We start from the raw sequence: 18,062 nt of genomic DNA, 5'->3' as shown, positions 1-18,062 counted from the left end.
GAAATTCAAGTTAAGACAGAGTGCCTTTCACTCTCTTTAGTCATAAAGCAGGTAAACGAGCAATATCCCAGCTGACATTAAAAAAAACAAAAAAAACCCAAAAAGAAACCTGCAGCAGAGACAAGTGTTCATGCGAGACAGCTCAATATTCTAGGAAAAAAAAAATACAACAGAAAAAAATGAAATAAAAAAAAGAAACCTCCTATATCACCACTAAAAATAACAATACAGTCAGCAGGGGATATTAATTAAAAAAGCTGCCACATCTGTACAGTTCTTGCTCCTGCATCGGCTCTTTTCGTTAACGCTGTCTGTGGGTTTGTTGTTTTTTTTTTTGTTTCCTCTATGTTTTTCTTCTTTTTTTTTTTTAAATTTTTTTTTTTTGTTTTGTTTTGTAATAAGATGAGGTCAGTTTAATCTTCCTCTCCTCCCCCGTACATGTCTGCCAGTTTCTTGAACCGGGGCCCCCAGTCGTTCAGGTAGTCGTAGTCCTGGTCCCCGGAGCTGGAGGAGTTGAGGGAGCTGACGGAGCCGGCGGTGGAGCCGCTGCCCTCGTAGTCAAAGACCAGCAGGGAATCGTAGGGGGGGGCCGTGGGGTCGTTGTCTGCTGCACGCAGGCCCTGGGGGGGTGAACACAAGGTGTTAATGCCCACCCTGGGGTTTGAGGTCTGGGGGTGTTTGGGATCCCCGCAGAGAAGCTAAAAGGGGAAAATGAGTGTCCTGGGGCTTCCCGGGTGCACCTCCAGGTAGGGACCTCTCAGCTGCCCCCAGCAGAAAACCCATTTTAGTGTCCCTAAAATGACTCATTATTTCCAATTGTTTATTTCCAATGATCCATTTCTGGACCTGGAAAGCTTTCTGTCCTGGCCAGTGTGCCCTTGCTGGGGTTGCCTGCTGACATTTCCAGCTTAGCCAAAGAAACAAAAACCAGCACCCTTCCCCTCCCACCAACATTTGAATTCTGGTGTTTTTCCTTCCTTTAGGAAAACAAAATTAAAAAAAAAAAAAACCACTCCTGGCAAAATTCCGCAATTAGGACAAATGTGGGGTGTGGAATCCTGAGCAGAGGGCTGGGGAGCATTGCTGCTCCTGTGCAGCGTGGGCAGCAGGGTAGGCAGGCCATGGAAATGGCCTCGGGACATGGAGAAAAAGAATTGCTTTGATGCAGAGCCCAGGGTCAGGAAAAGCCTCATGGAACAGCCCTGCAATAAAGCAAATGTTCCACATTCCCACCTTCAGAAGGCCTGGCCTCAGCGTGGGGAGATGGAACTGGTTTCAGCAGCAGGGGTGTGTGTGTGTGAGGAGAGCGAGTCTTCATGGATGTGTGTAAATGTGAGTGAAGGATGGGCAAAAGGACAAAGGAAGAAGGAATTTTAATGATAAAAATGAGAAAAGCACAGCAGGAAATGCATATAATAATAGAATTAAATGGCTGTAGCATTTATTTTTCTGGCTTAGGAAATGGATGGTGTGCTTTGTCTCGGAGGAAATAATGCATTGATTGGTCTGTAACCACTCAATCACTCAAAACTAAAAATGAGATAAGAAATACCAACTGGATAGATATTTGTACAGGCAGATAAAGGAGAAGTAATCTAACATAAAATAAAGAAACTCTCTCTGATCTGAGTCTCTCTGTGCTGCAAGCTCTTTGAGGCTTTACACCAAACAGAGCTTACGAGGAAGGCACAGACTGCTGAAATAATTACAAGTCCAGGAGCCACAAATGGCTCATTCTGCCTGGGTTCTGAAAAGCATGGTGTTTGTGACACCCACAAGACAGAAATCCTGGGCTTTTTGCTGGTTCAATGCCTTCATTAGGCCAAGTCCTGCATCCTTGGCTCATACCAATCCTTCCCCTGGCTGGCATCACATTTCTGGCCTGAGCAGTAGCACTGCTTGTCCTGTGCAATCAGGGAAACCTGACTTTAGCTGGCTGCTCAAGCTTTGAAGATGTGACACAGGACCCCCTCCAGAACATACCTCGTTAATAAAATCACCAATATCCCCTGGATGTGGGATTACTGGTCTTATGGGATACTGTGGCTCAGCACCAATAGGTCTTTCATCCACCCTTCTGACTCCAGGTGTCTTGTTCAGCACGTGATCCATGGTCTCTGGCTGCTGGAGCTGGCTTAAATCGTAATCCTGTGGCAAATGGGAAGGCACAGTGTGAAACCCAGAGCTTTTCCTTCAGATCACCTACTCACTCCATGTGCAAACAAGTCAAGGGCTCGAATTCTGTTTCAGCTGAAGTTGGATGGCAAATCTTATCCCTGGGTATGTAGCAGCACCTCCATCTGAATTACAGATGAACCTGACCTCTGAGGAGCTCATAAAATTGACTTCTAAGAGTGTATCTTATAAGTTAAATTAAGTATTTAAATAATTTCTGAATATTTCACAGTGTCTAAATATTTGGGATAAAACCCTGGCTTTTGTTTGTATGTGCATAGGAGTACACATAACTTTTTTGACAAAATACACAATATAATGTAGAGACACAGAGTTAGCAGACATATTATTGCAATTACATTTCTACAGAAGTAAAAACATTAAAATGTGTATTGCATTTATGCATGTAGGCCTTTCAAAGTAATTATGTTCTTTTTGCTTGGGCAAAGTCCCAACAGAATAGGTTTCTATCAGGAAATGAGAACCAGGTAATATTTCATTAAAAATGTATTCATGTAGGTAATGGTGTTTTGCTGCTTATCCTTTTGCTGTTATTTTTAATGAATCCTTCCTAAAATATTTAAGCCTACTGTGTAGTTGCCTGAAACCAGATACTTCAGCTACTTGGAATGCTTAGAACAGTGCTTTGTTCTACCAGGAAAACTATCCTTGTGCTCAGATGGGGATGACTGAATCTCCAGGAGCAATATTTATAAATAACTTGACAGTGACAGGAAAAAAAAAAGAATTGTTAATTGCAAGGATTTTTCTGTGGAATAAGAACTTTTCAAGGTTTGGGTTAACTCCTGCCTCAGAGTTTTCCATGGCAGCTCTCACTGGGCTCACCACCAGGACCTCCACGGCAGGATGTGCTGCAGTGGCTTTGGGGATCCCTAAGCACTGTCCTGGAACCATGCAGTCCAATTCAACAAGCAAAAATAAATTCATTACACAATGTACAGTCACATAATCTGCATGAACATCATATTTGAGGAGGTCCTGGGCCCATTACTCGTGTTTGGTAGGAGTAAAAAACTGGTGACTTCAACGTGAGTGACCCAAGTTTGCTATTTGAGCTGAGGACTTGGACAGGAAGCAGTGGGAAAGCACATCCCAGGAGTGCAGGCCAGGGAAGTTTTGATGCAATATCAGCATTGGTGTCTGTAGGAAGAGGCACTGGAGGAAAGCTGACGTGTTCAGGCAGCCTGTGGCTCAGGGCTCTGTCACCCAGCACAGCTTTGCCACCGCGCGCTGCGTTGCCAGAGAAAATCCCCAAATCTCTTCAGACATTTCTCACAAACCATGTCCAGAAATTAAAAGAAATTAAAGGCACATTAGAGATGATTAAGTAAATGCAAGGAAAGCCCACAGAAGATCAAGCAAGCCACAGGGGTGGGCAGGGCATTAGCTGCTGGCTGGTTTTAATAAGATCTCTGGTAAAATACACAATTTTAATGACTTAAATAACAGAAGCATGGTTTGAACATGAGTGTCAATGGATTTACAGGAAGCTGCCTAGGGGATAGAAAAATCCCTGTGGCATTGGCCTCCTGGTATTGTCCTGCTTGCACAGGAGTGTCCCAGTAATATCCTGAATGTCCTGGACCTGCTGTCTCTCCACCACACCAGGGAAGCCAGTAAAGCCGCCTGGTCATAAAGAAAGGAACACAACCCTTTGCATGCATTTTACTAAAAATATTTTTTGACAGTACAGATGGCACAGCTGCTCCTTGGGCACAGCTCAGGGGCTCCCCTCACCTGATCCTCCTCTCCACCTCCCTCCTCGTCGTACTTGAGGATGTTGTCCCTGACGTCGTCCTCGGGGTCGATGAGCAGCTGCTTGGTGTGCCGCTCCTTCTCCCGCCGCTTCATCCACACCACGAAGAGCAGGACCATGGCTGCAACGGGGAGGGAGCTGGGTCAGCCAGGACCTCCTGCAGCACCAGGCCAGGCTGAGGGTGTCCTAGCTCCTCACCTAGCCCTGCCCACTGCAGGGAACCTCACTGGCTGCTGGCAGGAGGAGTAAAATATTAACTTACTGTGTGGTCTGGTTTTTAAAGGAGAGATCAGTGACAGCTATAAATACTGTGACAGATTCCCACTACAAACATTTCTTTAAGATCCATCACTGATGCTGATTGAGCTGATATTAATCAGGAGTAAAACACACAATCAAAGCAGAAGAAACCAGAAAGTGTGAAAACTGCAGCTCCCTGAAAATATCTGATCTGAATCCTGAGTTTTCAGGATTAGATTTCCACCTTTATTTTATTCAGGGACATAAAGATGGAGGGAGGAGAGCTGCAGAGAAGGAAACAGGTGCAGATACCCAACATTTGTGCACAAGGGGCTGTTCCAGCAGCATGGCACAGGTTCAGCCCATTCAGCTCATGAGCCCTGACTGTGACAGTCTCTGCTGTTTTCTGCAGTTGGCCAGGCAAGACTGATCTGGGGAGGATGCACAACACTGAGTCCTGTAATCCAATTTGGCCTCCCTCATATTCTTCTTTGGTCCATGAGGGAGGCTCTTTAGACTTCTGAGATCAGATTAGCCAGGACATTAGCACATGCACTTGGCCATCGACTTGGAAAGCAAATCTCAGATCATCTGAAATCCTTTCAGAGAGCAGGGCTAGCTTTGCAGAACGAGGGAGAGCAAATCTGGTAGCACACAGCCAAGCTCCTCAGGCATCAGCATTTGCATGCCAGGCTTGGCTAATCTCTCTCAGCACAGTAACAGCGAGAGATGAGCGGTTCTTGAATCATGAGAAATTTTTCCTTTCTGAAACAACTTCACCCACAGGGAACAGTGGCTCACTGCTCCACAACCTCACCCTTCAAAGGGACACCCACGTCCCAGGGGCTGGCTGTGTGCTCCCTGTGAATTACTGCATGCAAGATCACCTGGGAACTCAAGTCTCCACTGACATAAGGCAGACAGATCTTGTCTTCTCCAGGAATGTGTTAATACCTTTGTTTTCATTCTCCTACTCAGTAACTGCAAATAATGCCCTGAACAATCAAAGTTCAGCCTGGGCAGCTGCTGCAGTCACACCTCCCACTGCCTGCTCTCCCCTCCATTCTCCAAGCAAGCCCCACACTGGGCTGCAGTGGTGGCAATCTGCAGGAGAAGGGAGCAGTGGATGGGCAGTGGAGGTGGGAACAAGTGTCCCAGGTTCCTTTCACCTGGATCAACCCTCAACTGTGCCAAACCAACACAGCCAACACAAGCAAACTCAGGCAGGATGTGAGATCCCAAAGTTTGGGGTGTTCAGCTGAGACCAGACCCTGGGGACATGGATGGGCTGTCCAACTTGCAGGAGGAGGTGGTTGGGAGGACCCAAATTCTTCCTCCCAGCACCAAAGTGTTTATACCCAACAGGAATTCAGCAAAGTGAGCGAAGAGGACCGGACAGCTAATTACTGCCATTGTGTGCCAACTGGCACATCCCTGCCTGCCAGCTAACAGAGTTGTTTTCAGATAGTTCAGCATTTCTTTAATGCTTATCCCAGATCTATTCAAGAAAGTAAAAAAGGAAAAGGAAAGAAAATGTAACTCTCATCTGTAATATAAAACCTCAGCTATTTAGCAGACTATTGAAGTCCTTTTTTTCATTGTTCCTTTTCAAGTCTCTCACAACAAGATACCTGACTGGTCCACAAAGACAATATTATAATGGTTACTGGGGTTTATCTTTTTATTTCCCTTTTTTTTTTTTTAAATGATACTTTTTCATGCACTTGTGGAAAAAATGGTGCCATTAATGCCTTTACAGCTACCTTGGAAAAAAAACCACCTTCAAAGTGTCAATGGTGGATGTAGTGCACTCTCCCTCCTTTTATTCACTCTGCAGAATGGGAAGTGCTATTACTGCTGTTAAAACCATTTTCGCTCTGCATGTAGTTTTCCTTGAAATCTATTGTCTTCACCCTTCACAATTTTTTACTGCATTGCTCTTCTAAATGTGTTATTTGTGCAGCTAATACATCAGGTAGCAAGAAGAAGAAAAAAACCCCTTTGAGCAAAGGTAAAGGCATAAACTTCCTTCACAGGAGCAATCTTGGATCTGTCCCCTTGTTTCTTCTTCCTTTTAAAGTCATCCAACTTTGACCTGCTGACTCTAAAATGGACAAATAGCACAAGAAAATCCCTCTTCTGCTTTTTCTAGGCTATTGTTTGGAGGTCATGATATGAAACAGATAGAAAGGAGGCAAAACACTGGAAGGATGTAACTGTAAAACTGCTCATTGCAAATTACATTTTTCATCACTGATACAGTGCTTTGCAGCTCTCCAAGATAAAAAAAAAAGTCAATTAGAATTAAAATGAATGTAAAAATAAGCTTTTGTAATAAAACCCGTAATTTAAAATGGGATAATGTATCTGAAAATGGAAAGAGGAATCTCTTAAATCAAATGTCCTTCAGCTGAAGTTAATTTCAGTCAATAGGATTTTCAACCGTTTTAAATTGTATTTTAGCACTGGATTTACACAAGAGCAGCAAAAAGAAGACCTGTGTTCAATCACCTCTGTGGCTCCCAAGCAAAGTTTGAGCCCAGGGCCAGCAGCAAACCTGCACAGCAAAAGGAGGTGAGGCTGATGAACACCTTCATCTTCATCGGCGCGTGCGACCACGGTGCCCCAACAACCACCCTGGCTGAAGGGAGCAGCCCAAACTGGGAATGAGGGCAGGAACTGGGCACTGGGGCTGGGCACAGGGGTGTTCCATCAGCTCAGCTGGGCTGGGAGAGGAGCAGGGTCTGCACAAACACCCAGCTCCTTCCTCACCTCCATGCTGACCCTGCAGATCAATTACACACCAATACATTCCCAGCACCAGCCCAGGATGTGGATGGAAGTCCAGGGGTGACCCATTCTCCTCATGTACCATGTCATGTCCCCATGAGGTGACACTTGGAGCACACATTGCTCTGTTAAAACACTCTGAGGGTAAATATTAAATGTGATTTAGCACCGTAACTCCCATTAGCTTTAATGAGAGTCCCATGGATTCATCCTGTGTTTCTTGATTAATATTTACCTCATTGTTCATTTCAGTGCTTGTTTTTATCTATTCCTACTGTGCCAACTCCTGCTTGAAGTTATAATGATGTAATTTTTACTTTTTAGATGTGCACACACATGGTTATTGGTAATCCTCATGGAAGCTTGGGACTGACAGCCCTCCTGGGCAAAAGGGATAATTTTTCCTTGAGGAAAGGGATGGCCAGTCCTTCTCTGTGATGTATCCCCAGTCCTCCATCATTTCTGACAAACTGGGAATCCTTCCTCTAAAAACACTCATAATCTCCCTCATCCAAGGTAATTTCAAAAGCAATGGGAATAACTACCATTCTCCTTTTCCTTGGAACAACCAGAAAAACACAGTTATGCAATGGCTCTGCAAGGGACTAGCCCAACTCTCATAACCAGTGTCTCTGGTACTGGGAACCAGTATATCCACAGCCAGCCAGACATGAGAGCTGTGGGAGAATCTGACAGAGAAATCTGGAAGAAGCCTTCAACCTTTTCCTGTAAAATGTGGATGAGCCTATCACACTCACTACTTACAAGTTGTTGTCAGGTGTAATAATGATTGCAACGCTACTGGAAGTCGTAGAAAGACAGGTCTGACACAGGCAGAGCTTATTTTGCTGATGCTGCAGTGAAGGAGGTTTGAATGCAGGTGTGTGAACAACCTCCCCAGCCCAAGCTCAGGGACCTGCCCTCTGCATGGAGCTTGAAAAATACAAACTGTAGGAAAGAGCAACAGGGAAACATGAAGGAGGGTAGATTTAGAGCAGATTTTGGGAAGAAATTCTTTACTGTGAGGGTGTGGCACAGGTTACCCAGGGAAGCTGTGGCTGTCCCATCCCTGGAAGTGTCCACAGCCAGGTTGGACGTGGCTTGGAGCAACCTGGGATAGTGGAAAGTGGGAAAGTGTCCTGGCTTGTGACAGGAGGGTTGGAACAAGATGAACTTTATTTAAGGTCCCTTCCAAGCCCCAGCAGTGTGTGGTTTTAGGCCAGCCCCGTGGTACTCACTCAGCAGGATGATGATGCAGATCAGGATGGCAATGATGGCCCCCGTGCCCAGCCCCGCCGCGGCCACGGCCCCGATGGTGGTGCAGTCGCCGTTCTCGTCACACGGGCACACCTTCACCTTGATGACAGAGGTGTTATACAAGGGGGGGTTTCCTGAGTCTGTCACGATGATGGGCACATCGTACACTCCTGCTTCCAGGTACATGATCCGCAAACTGAGCTGGGCATAGTCCCCTGGAGACCAAGACGGACAGACAGACAGATGACAGGCACTGGCAGAGCCTTGCAGCCACACTTGTGCAGGCTTCTCTGCTAGAGCCCTCTTCTGAGCCCTGCAGAAGAGGTTAGCAACAGCACACCTGGGCAGGACAGCTTCCACCTCTGCCCCAACAGTCTGGCCAACCAGCAGCCTGTGCTTTGTGAAGTACTGTGTGCTCTCACTGCTGCACTCAACTACCTGCATGCCATTTGCAAATCCACTTGCATGTCTTCAAAATGGCATCAAACACAAACAGGAACACATGGGTAATGCTTCCTGAGGCTGGCCTGCCCCTGGCCACTTGTGCAGCACTTGTGCACTTCTGTACTCACTCACCCTTCCCCCTGAGGGTTTTGGGAACTCACTGATGACAGGTACAGCCAGGTAATTCTGTTGTGCCTGAGCCCTGAGGGGATGAGCAGTTGCCCCTCTGCCAGACCTCAGCGAGAGGGACCAGCATTGAAGCCAAAACCAGCCCACAACTCCACGATATTTTCCATCCTCTGCTGAAACTGCCAATAAGCAGAGCAATTAGGGCCATTTGTGGTTGCACGCTGCAATATAAAAATCCTTCACATACTGGTAATCTTCACACTTACCTAGCCCTCCTGGTTCCATGGTAAATTAAAAGGCTGCCTTTATGCAATTATGGTCAGAGAAATGAACATTGATCCTGATTGTGGCTTATGACAATTACACTGGAGGAACATAAGGAAGACTGATAATAGCTTTTTTCCCCTTGGCCATTATGGATGATTTATACTCTGTTCACTACTGATAACTGTTCATAATTATGAACTGCATTAAAAAAAGCCAAGTGCCAAGGCTCTTAGAGTTATGCTGCAGGTCTGATACAAATCATTCCTGATTAACTATCTCGTCTATAACGTCAGCCGCAGCGTGCTTTAAAAAACAAAAATCAGATTAAAAAAACCGGGAAAGTTTTGAAGTTGGAAGCCGCACGTGGGGCTCGTTAACGAAGCAGAGCCCAAACGAGCTCGGGACTGCCTGCCCCATTTACCATTGAGCCGAGTGATGGTCCAGTTCTTCCTCACTGCAGACGGCACGCTCGGCAGCTCGAAGACGAAGGGCCCCACGTTGGGGTCGATGTCGGCGTCGGCGGCCGTGATGTTGATGACGTTGAGGTTCGGCTTCTCGCAGATCTGCGCCTCCTTGGGCAGCAGCTCCGGGGCGTTGTCGTTGATGTCGATCAGGTAGATCTGCAGGGTGCCCGTGCCGCTGGCTGGGGGAATTCCTGCACGGGAAACACCGACCTGTGAGCACCGCCTGGGGAGCAGAGGGACTGGCAAGGCCACGGAGCAGCCCCCTCTCTGCCTGCCAGGGCCAATGAACCTGGATTTTCACCTTCCCTCCCTGCACCTTCTCAGGGACATACTGCACTTTCATGGTCCCTTGCTTTACGCGGTACAGGACTTCCCCAAGCCTCCTAGTGTTGCTGTTTTTCACTCCTGCAGAACAGGAGGTTGAGTTCTGCAGATCTGTAGCCTGCAGCAATGCCCCTAGTCAAACTAAAACTGCAAGCAGGTGATGCCAAGCTGCTCCTGCAAATCTTGCTAATGGCTGTTTTGAAGAAGAAAAACCATTAGAAAGAGAGCTGACAAGAGGAAGAAGAGGGCTTGGAGGGGAGAAAAACCTACATAATGTAACCCATTGGTCAGCATTTACTGCAGCACTTGCTGGCCAGTTTTCAGCTTTGCAGACCATTACTCTGCTTCTGAGAAAGCCCAACTCCTCAGCACATCCCACATCCAGCCCCAGCTCTAGTGCTGAGAGGTCCCTGCTCTAAGCCCACAATGTGAGCCACCACCAGACCTGCTGGGTGATGCTCCAGCAGCAGTGTTATGTCCCAATACACAATTCTCCATCCTCTCCACATCTGTCCCTACCGGCAGGGATGTCACAGCACAGCAGCCCTGGTCCTCCACCCCTTCTGGATGGAGAGCCACATTTGTCAGACTAATGACTACTCACACAAAGTAGTATCTGCCCTGGCAGGAGAGAACAGCCTTCCCAGAAATGGCACAGTGTTTTTCATTTCTCTACCCACACATTTATCTGGCAGCTCCGTGTTGGCCTGCCCTCTGCCTGCATGGCTTCAGCAATTATTTTTAAAGTTTGTGTTTTCAGTCCTGGCCCTTTCTCCCAGTGCTAGATACAAAGCTACACAAACCACTTCCGCATCAGGCTTCTGCTTCCACAGACCCTCCTTTCCACACTCCTTTCTCCATGTCTCAAGGGAGCCTCAAAAATTCTGAAGAAGTCCTGGAAATCCTTTTTTTCATGGTTCCCACATAAGCTCTTCAATCATGGACCTCATCCTTTCATCCTGTAAGCATGGGGTAGGTCTCCCTCTAAAACAACGTCTTTTGATGAGCCTTGAAAGCTTCTGGAGAGGCAAACAGCTCACCAGGATACTGGGGCTGGACATGAAAACTGACTTTTGGGACCAAGCAAAGAGATTTTACTGCTTTCACATTACCCAGAGTATCTTCTGGGATAAAAGCACTGTAACCTCTGAGACAGACTGAACACAAACCCTCAGTCCTGAGAAGCACTAACTGGCACGTGGCTGAAATAACCTGCAATTGCTGCACATACAAATGCACTTTTGTTGGGCCATTGAGTATTGCTGGGATCTGAGTCCTGGTATTTTTGTTTCTTTGTGTTCCTGAGTGCAGTTCTGGGCCAGTTTTAGGAGAAATGAAAAGTAAACAAAGTTTTAATGGCCATGTACTACAAACTATGGAACATTTCACATTATTTCAGCTGTCTTATACGGAGAGAGCAAGGACACAGAGCAGGTACTGATGTGCAATGAAGGATCCTTGGACTTTATCCTCAGGAGATGAGGACTAAAATAGCACCACTGACTCCAGTGGAGAAGCTGGTCTGATCCCTGAAATGAAGATTGAAATACTAATGACAAAAGGAAGAAGACAATACAACTTCTGCATCTACATTTAACTGTTGAAGTCTCCATCACTGCCTTTTTCACAGGGCCAGTGTCTGCATTCCCACAGCCAGGTGTAAGCCAAGGTTTTCATGCTCAGCTCTTTGTTTCATGAAATCTGCTGGAATATGACACATTTAAGTTCTCAGCTTCCCTGGGAGATTGGCTGAAATTGGCTGAGGGATTCAAACACTGCCAGGTTGCACTCTTGTGTAGACATGGCGTGATCCAAGGGACTCTCTCCTCAGAAACCAGGTTAAAACCATGCTGTTGATTAGGATTCCCTTTTTGCCCTCCTTACATTGCAGCCAAGCCTTTTCTTAGAGACAGTATCTCTACACTGGAGCCCAGGGAGAGAAAGAGAGCATGTCCAAGGAGTATTGGCTAAACTTCTTTATTGTGTAATGAAAACAGCAAAAGGAACTTCAAGGAAAGAAGATGCTGCTGCTTCTTCAAGAAAGAGACAAAAATCCCCAGTGAAACCCTTGACCCAAAGCTTTTCTTTGATGCTGGAGAACCTGGAACTTGGGAGCAATGTGGTAAGAGTCTATTAGCCTAGATGAAACTTTAGCTGTTATCCTAAGCACTCTAGACAGAATTTTAAATAAGGTGTTGCTTTATGTGCATTTTAATGGCTGCAATATACCAGTGATAGATTAATTTTTCAGAATAAAGAGATTTATCTAGGCCCTCACTTTCTGAGCTGCTGAATGATGGATGTGGAGGTGGGGATGCACTGCTGCATCAGCACCACAGCCAGGGAAAGGGGTTAACTCCACATCACATATCACCAAGTGCTTGGAATTTGCAAGGTTAGATGGTGAGGATTAGGTTGATAGGTTCAAACTCTACCCCTGCATCTGTCAACAGCCTTGGCACACTCATTTGACCTGTTTTGCCCTGTGGCTTTTGCAGATGAACACCACTGGACCCATCTGAGAATATTTTGAATTTCCCTGTCCTGGTTGCCTTCATGGGGGGAAGCTCAGGATGGGGCTATGGGGTGAGTCCTACCATTGATGGCACAAAGAAGGGGCAAAATGCACTTCTTGGTACAGCTCCTCAGCACTGAAACTCTTCCTTGAGTTTCCCTCACCCCTGTGACCTGGGATCCAACGACTGAAGTGATGCATGGAACCCCAGAGGGAGGAAGTTTTATTTACCCTGCAACCGCCACCGAATCTGCTCATAATGACCATGGCACCTCCAGCCTGGGGGATCACACAAACACTGCCCTGAAACCACCTGCAGGGTATGAGCAATACACTGAGGGGCTCACAGCCAAGCCTAGACTGAATTGTGCTGCTGAAGCAGGGCTCTGGTTTGAGTGCTCAGCACCCCACAGCAGGACATGAGGGTGGGTGAGGGGGAGGAAGGCCTTCTCCTTGTCCTGGGAAACTCCTGAACCTTTTCCAGATGGAGGAACTGAGGAATGAAATTAGTTCCTCCTAACCAGGATTAGGAAAAGCAGAGCAGCAGCACTGGGCTGCCTGCCCTTGAGCGAGGCCAGTGCAGAAGTTCTCAGTGTGACTGGACCAAAAGCACTGAGTGATCTTCAGAGAGAAGAGCAAACAGGACTTCTCCAGGAGATCTGAGTGGCTTTGGAAACAAGCACAGCAGCACCCAGATGACCTGATGATGGCTGCACATTTCAGGCAGGCAGTGGCCAGAAAGAGCCCAGCTCCTGTGACAGACACACCTTTTATGAAAGCCACCACGGTTCAACAGATGGGCTTATTTTTAATACCCTCCTGCCATCCCATAAAATTATTTCTGGTTTCCTGATGGAAGGCTTCCTGAATGCTCTGATCAGTGCCTTTGGGAGGATTACCAGGACCGGTGTGCTCGGCAGCCCCTGGAGAGCACGTCCCCCTGACACTTTTTTAAGTTCAGGCTACACCGCCACACTGAACTCCCCAAATCAATTTTCCATTTGTCCTCCCTTTCCCTTAATAACACTCCCCGTATACTGTGCACATTTAATTTACTCCAGCAATTTCCCGTCCCACTTTCACATTTTTGACCATAAAAACCTGGGAAAAAGATAACTTATACTGACAACTCTGTCAGGGCATCATTTCTCTTAATGCATCACATTAGAGTCTTATTGAAGCATGAACAATGTGAAGCCTGGGCTCACCGTTGTCAGCCGCCAAGAATGTGGCCTCGTAGACATTATTCTTAATGTAGTCTGACTCTCGATCAAGGACAGCAGCAGTAGTGATCTGACCATTTGTGGCATTAATGTTCAGCCAGTTTGCAGGATCTGACAGCTTAGAGTATCTACAGAGAAAGGAAATAAATACATGGCAGTCTTTTCACTGACATATCCTTAATATTGCTTGAAATACGTTTTTTTTTCCTGGACTCCTGACCTGTGATTCAAAGGACCTTTGGATAACTGGTTTTGTTGACAAACACAATGCTAATTGAGTATCCGGTTTTTGACCTTTACAATTATTCAATTTTTCAATTACTTTAGTTTTAAAGGTTCTTCTTTCCACTAAGTGCCACTTACATGCCAGTTTCCTGCTGCTAGGAGAGGACATTTCCTGAGGTCTCTGCAGCTGAGCAGAAATGGGGTCTGCAAAGACCATTGCATTCATATGCCTGAATTAGAGGATGGATTCCTGCTTTCTCCTGCTCCTTACCTTTCCCTTCTGAAAACAGCTTTTTAAAGTCAAAGATCTTCCTGTTTTCTCTCCACCCCTAATAAACAACAGTTTGGGAATACCACACTGTCAGAGTTACCTCCCAACTCTCACAGCTGTTGTCTATTCATGTCCCATACAACCAGCTAAGATCATGGGGTTTTTTTTGGGCAAACTTTTCCCATGTTCTCCAGATCAGTGTTTTCAGTTCATGCTTCTTACTTGCTTGTTTTCTTGCTTTTCTGCCTCCCAGTTTTGTACTGTTTGAAGTGAGATGGACCATAACTATCCAACTGGAAGCTAATAAATGGCCAGACTATAAATTACTGAAATAAGCAAAGAGAAGCTGAGCTTATTTCATGGGTAACTCAGACCTGCTGATAGTTTTATACAATTTGTCATTAGATATGCAGGTGAGAGCATTACTGGCTTCTGGTGAATATCCCTTTCCAGAATTGGGCTGCTTGAACCAGAAACTCAAAGGGAAACCTGAGCTGAGTCAATCCATGTGAAGAGAAAAGCAACACACAGCTGCACAAACTCCTGCCAAAGGAAAGAATTACATTTCATGGAGCTAGACTCTTTGGGATGTTTTCATTTCAATATCACTGCTGTGAGGCTCCTGCCCTTTCTCAGCTAAATGACCAGGGATGCAGTTTCAAAGCTGGCTTTGTGAATGTGTCTGTGGCTAATGAGGATAACCTGAGGTGTGACACTGCCCATGCCAAGCTGTGCATTACTGGAGATGCTCCTGCTTCCTCATCTTCTATTTGTAAAAACTCTATTTCATCAAAGAGAGACTGAGATCTGTATGCAAGGCTCCAGCAGCTGGATCAGCTCTGCAAAGTGCTTATCATGGATCTGTAGGTTTAGCCTTTTAGGTACCTTTTTTCCTAACTCACCGATGCCAACTGTCAAGTAAAAAATAAAATATCTTTTTTACATCTCACAAAGACAGGACCCCCAAAACCACCCCACTGCTTCTTGCAGAGCCTGGGCATTGGCTGTCCTGATGCAAAGGGAGAGAGATGGTACTGGGCTTTGGAAATGAGGCGCTGGTGGATGCACAAAATGCATGTCCTGGAAGCCCTGGAAAGAAACAACCCAAGCTGGCTGCTCATACTCACAGGAAACCTTAGCAGACCCTACACATGCCCTGTGCAATGACAGGAACAGCAGGAGCTCGTTTGGATTACAGATCACCCCCCTCCAGGTTAGAGGGAGTACTCAATCACAAATGAGTTGTTCTCTCCTCTGAATGCCAGCCTTGGTACAGACAGCAGGGAAATAAAGACCCTTCAAAGGCCAATATTTCAAAAAGAGCGTAAGAAAAATGGGCTTGTTAGTTAGGATGGTCTCTTTCCTCCAAAGTCACAATCCCTGTCTAAAGACAACAAGATGAGGCAGTGAATAAACTACCATTTTCTAGACCAGACAGCTCTGTGCCAGGTGAAATATTTCAAACTCTTCCTGACACAAAATGTCACAACTGATGCGAGTTTAGGTGGCCTCAGCCGTGGTCAAGCCGTATACTCAGGTTCTGCCAAAAATATCACAGCTCTTACAGACTGGGAGCAAAAAAGAAAACAATTTCTGTGGATGTAAAAGTATCCAAGAGCAGGAAATGCATTTCCTGTCTGCACAGACGGAGCTGAAAGAGTTGTGAAAGTGTCACAGGGACTCATTCCCACCTACACTTTTCTGCCAATTATTTCCTGCTGGGAAGGTGTGTGAGCTGGGGTCCTGGACCCTGCATTCAGCCCAGGTGGGACAGAGCAGAGTGAGTGACACCCTCCTGGTCACAGCATGAATTAGAAGTGATCTTAAGCTGCTTGGATAGAAACCTGACTTTTACAAGGCTAAAATTTGGCCAGCTGAATCCCATTTGTAGGGAAAGCAGCTAAGGGAGGTTATGTTAGGGAGGTGCTCTGAAGAAAAGGGGAAGTTTGGAACAAATTGCGCCGACTGGGAGCAGGCAAAGGGAGCAGGGATACAGACTGCTCAGGCAACAGTGAACAATTTGGCACTTTAAAACCCTGCCCAGCAGCTGTTTGTAACCCCAGCAGCCTCACTCTGAACTAGCCACAGCTCCTTTTGCACTGTGTTTTTAAGCAAGGTTGAACCTAAATGCTCTGGAGGCAACACAAGGCATGATTAAAAATCCCAGCCATTCCCTTTGAAAACCCAGGCCTTTCTATGCCTCAGTTTCCCTGCATGAAGCAGAAATAACAAAGATGCCTTTTTCTAAAGCTCTGTGTTTATGAAGTGCATGAACCACACAGGTCAGAGCACCCTGGGTGAGGCAGAGCCAAAGACTGGGCACGAAGCAGCGCCGACCTCTGTAACAACACAGAAATCTGCTTCCCTTGAAGGTGTGATCTGCCCCACAGCAAGCCAGTAACACAGGATCCAACTCTGTCTGCTCTCCTTGACCCAGCTGCTCAGAGCCTGCCTTACCTGGAGCAGGGGCTGTGAGTTTACACACTCGACTGCAGGCGCCACTCCCTGCCAAGATCCCATCCACACCCCACCAGCCAGTTTGGAAATCAGCTTTCAGCTGCTTGGCTCCCCAGAATGGTGCAGCTGAGCCCCCCCAGGTGCAGGGGAGCCCCCAGGCTGCCTGGTGTCCCACCTTACTGCCTGCTGCATGAAGCGATCGGGATCCACCGCCGAGAACGTGGTCAGCACCGTCCCCGTGGGCACCCCCTCCTCCAGCCGGATCAGCTTGTGGTTGGTTGGGAAATACGGAGCTTCGTTGACATCTGTGACTGAAATGGTGACTCCTGCTGTCGACTGGAAGGACATCTGGATGCCACTGGCCAGGGGAGCTTGGTTTGATACCATCACTGTCAGCATGAAAGCTCTGTTCATCTCGTAATCGACCGCCTGAAACAAACAAACAGGCAGGTGTAGAGCCAAGCAGAGAATGAATTCTACCTTCTGGCTGGAAGCTGCAAGACTAGAAGGCAGATGATATCAAAATCATTGCCTGATCTTGTTTCCTCCTGAGCTCAGTTCTTTTGAAGGTGTAAATCCAGAGCAATTTAAATCCAGTGGAGGATTTGGCCTTTTAGTTTTTGGAGGGTCAAGTAGTTAAAAAAAATTCCACAAAGGAAAAACTGCAAACAGCAGAGAGCATTTGCCCTGTGTTTTGTTCCAGCACTAAGTGGTTTCCAAAAGACAACCTGCCTGTGAGAGCTGAGCATCAAATGAACAAACCCACCCAGGGCTGCTCTAATGCAACAGGTGGAGCCTGTTCAGAGGGTTGGGATGGGCACTTAGCAGGGCTATTAGCACTGAAACTGCTGACTGTGGAACCAGGACAGTCTCTGTGGACTCATGAGCCTGAAGGGCTCTTTATTTTCCCTCTAAAATGAGTTTATAAGCAAAGCTGGAGCTGCCAGGAACAATCCCTGGTCAGGTTAAGCAGGTGGTCCTTCCAGTGGGACCTCTCATCCTCCTGCAAGGCACCTCGTGGTCTCTGGTGGTTGCCTACAGCTCTTACAGCTGGGTTTTGCTGCTGGGAGGCCACAGATCTCTTCTCAACACACACATGAAGACAATGTGTCTGTCCCAGGAGCCAGACAGAGTGAAAAGCCTTTGCTGGCACGACTGACTGAGCCCAGTATAATAATAATTTCTAAACCATCCCACTAATTATTATGAGGGAAGCTGCTAATCATCTGCCAGGGAGGCTTGAGTTATGCAGGATCACACCTCTGCTTGTTAAAAAAGGCTTTGCCATGATTTATAAATTTAGAAGCATATCCATCCTCCCTAATACCTTCTCCAGCGCTGAGTCTGCAAAGCGCTCACTCAGGGTGTGAAACAGCACAGCTACAGCGACTTGCACAGGGATTTACAGCAGCAGGAGCTGCCTGCCACGTCCTGTTTAAAACCCAGTATTGTCAGGAGGGAAATCAAATCATAGGAGCCTACACGAGAGAAACAAATTTCAGGG

At 46.6% G+C, this 18,062-nt stretch overlaps 1 protein-coding gene across 1 annotated transcript in view; it reads right to left on the bottom strand.

Moving 5' to 3' along the window:
• Positions 1-252: 252 nt before the first annotated feature.
• The window catches only part of CDH4 (cadherin 4), a gene marked incomplete at its 5' end in the record, with an annotated part of 414,254 nt that continues 396,444 nt past the window's right edge, over positions 253-18,062 (bottom strand). Inside the window, 7 exons of the mRNA XM_084217634.1 lie at positions 253-620; positions 1,984-2,148; positions 3,934-4,073; positions 8,221-8,454; positions 9,501-9,734; positions 13,591-13,733; positions 16,734-16,987. Of these exons, the coding sequence (XP_084073760.1) occupies positions 414-620; positions 1,984-2,148; positions 3,934-4,073; positions 8,221-8,454; positions 9,501-9,734; positions 13,591-13,733; positions 16,734-16,987 (1,377 nt within the window). The 3' untranslated portion in view covers positions 253-413. The remainder of the gene's footprint in view (positions 621-1,983; positions 2,149-3,933; positions 4,074-8,220; positions 8,455-9,500; positions 9,735-13,590; positions 13,734-16,733; positions 16,988-18,062) is intronic.

Source organism: Fringilla coelebs, assembly GCF_963513975.1.
Source record: "Fringilla coelebs genome assembly, chromosome: 18".
Classification (NCBI taxonomy): Eukaryota; Metazoa; Chordata; class Aves; order Passeriformes; family Fringillidae; genus Fringilla; species Fringilla coelebs.
The sequence above is the reverse complement of the archived record's forward strand: the minus strand, read 5'-3'. Positions and strand labels throughout refer to the sequence as shown.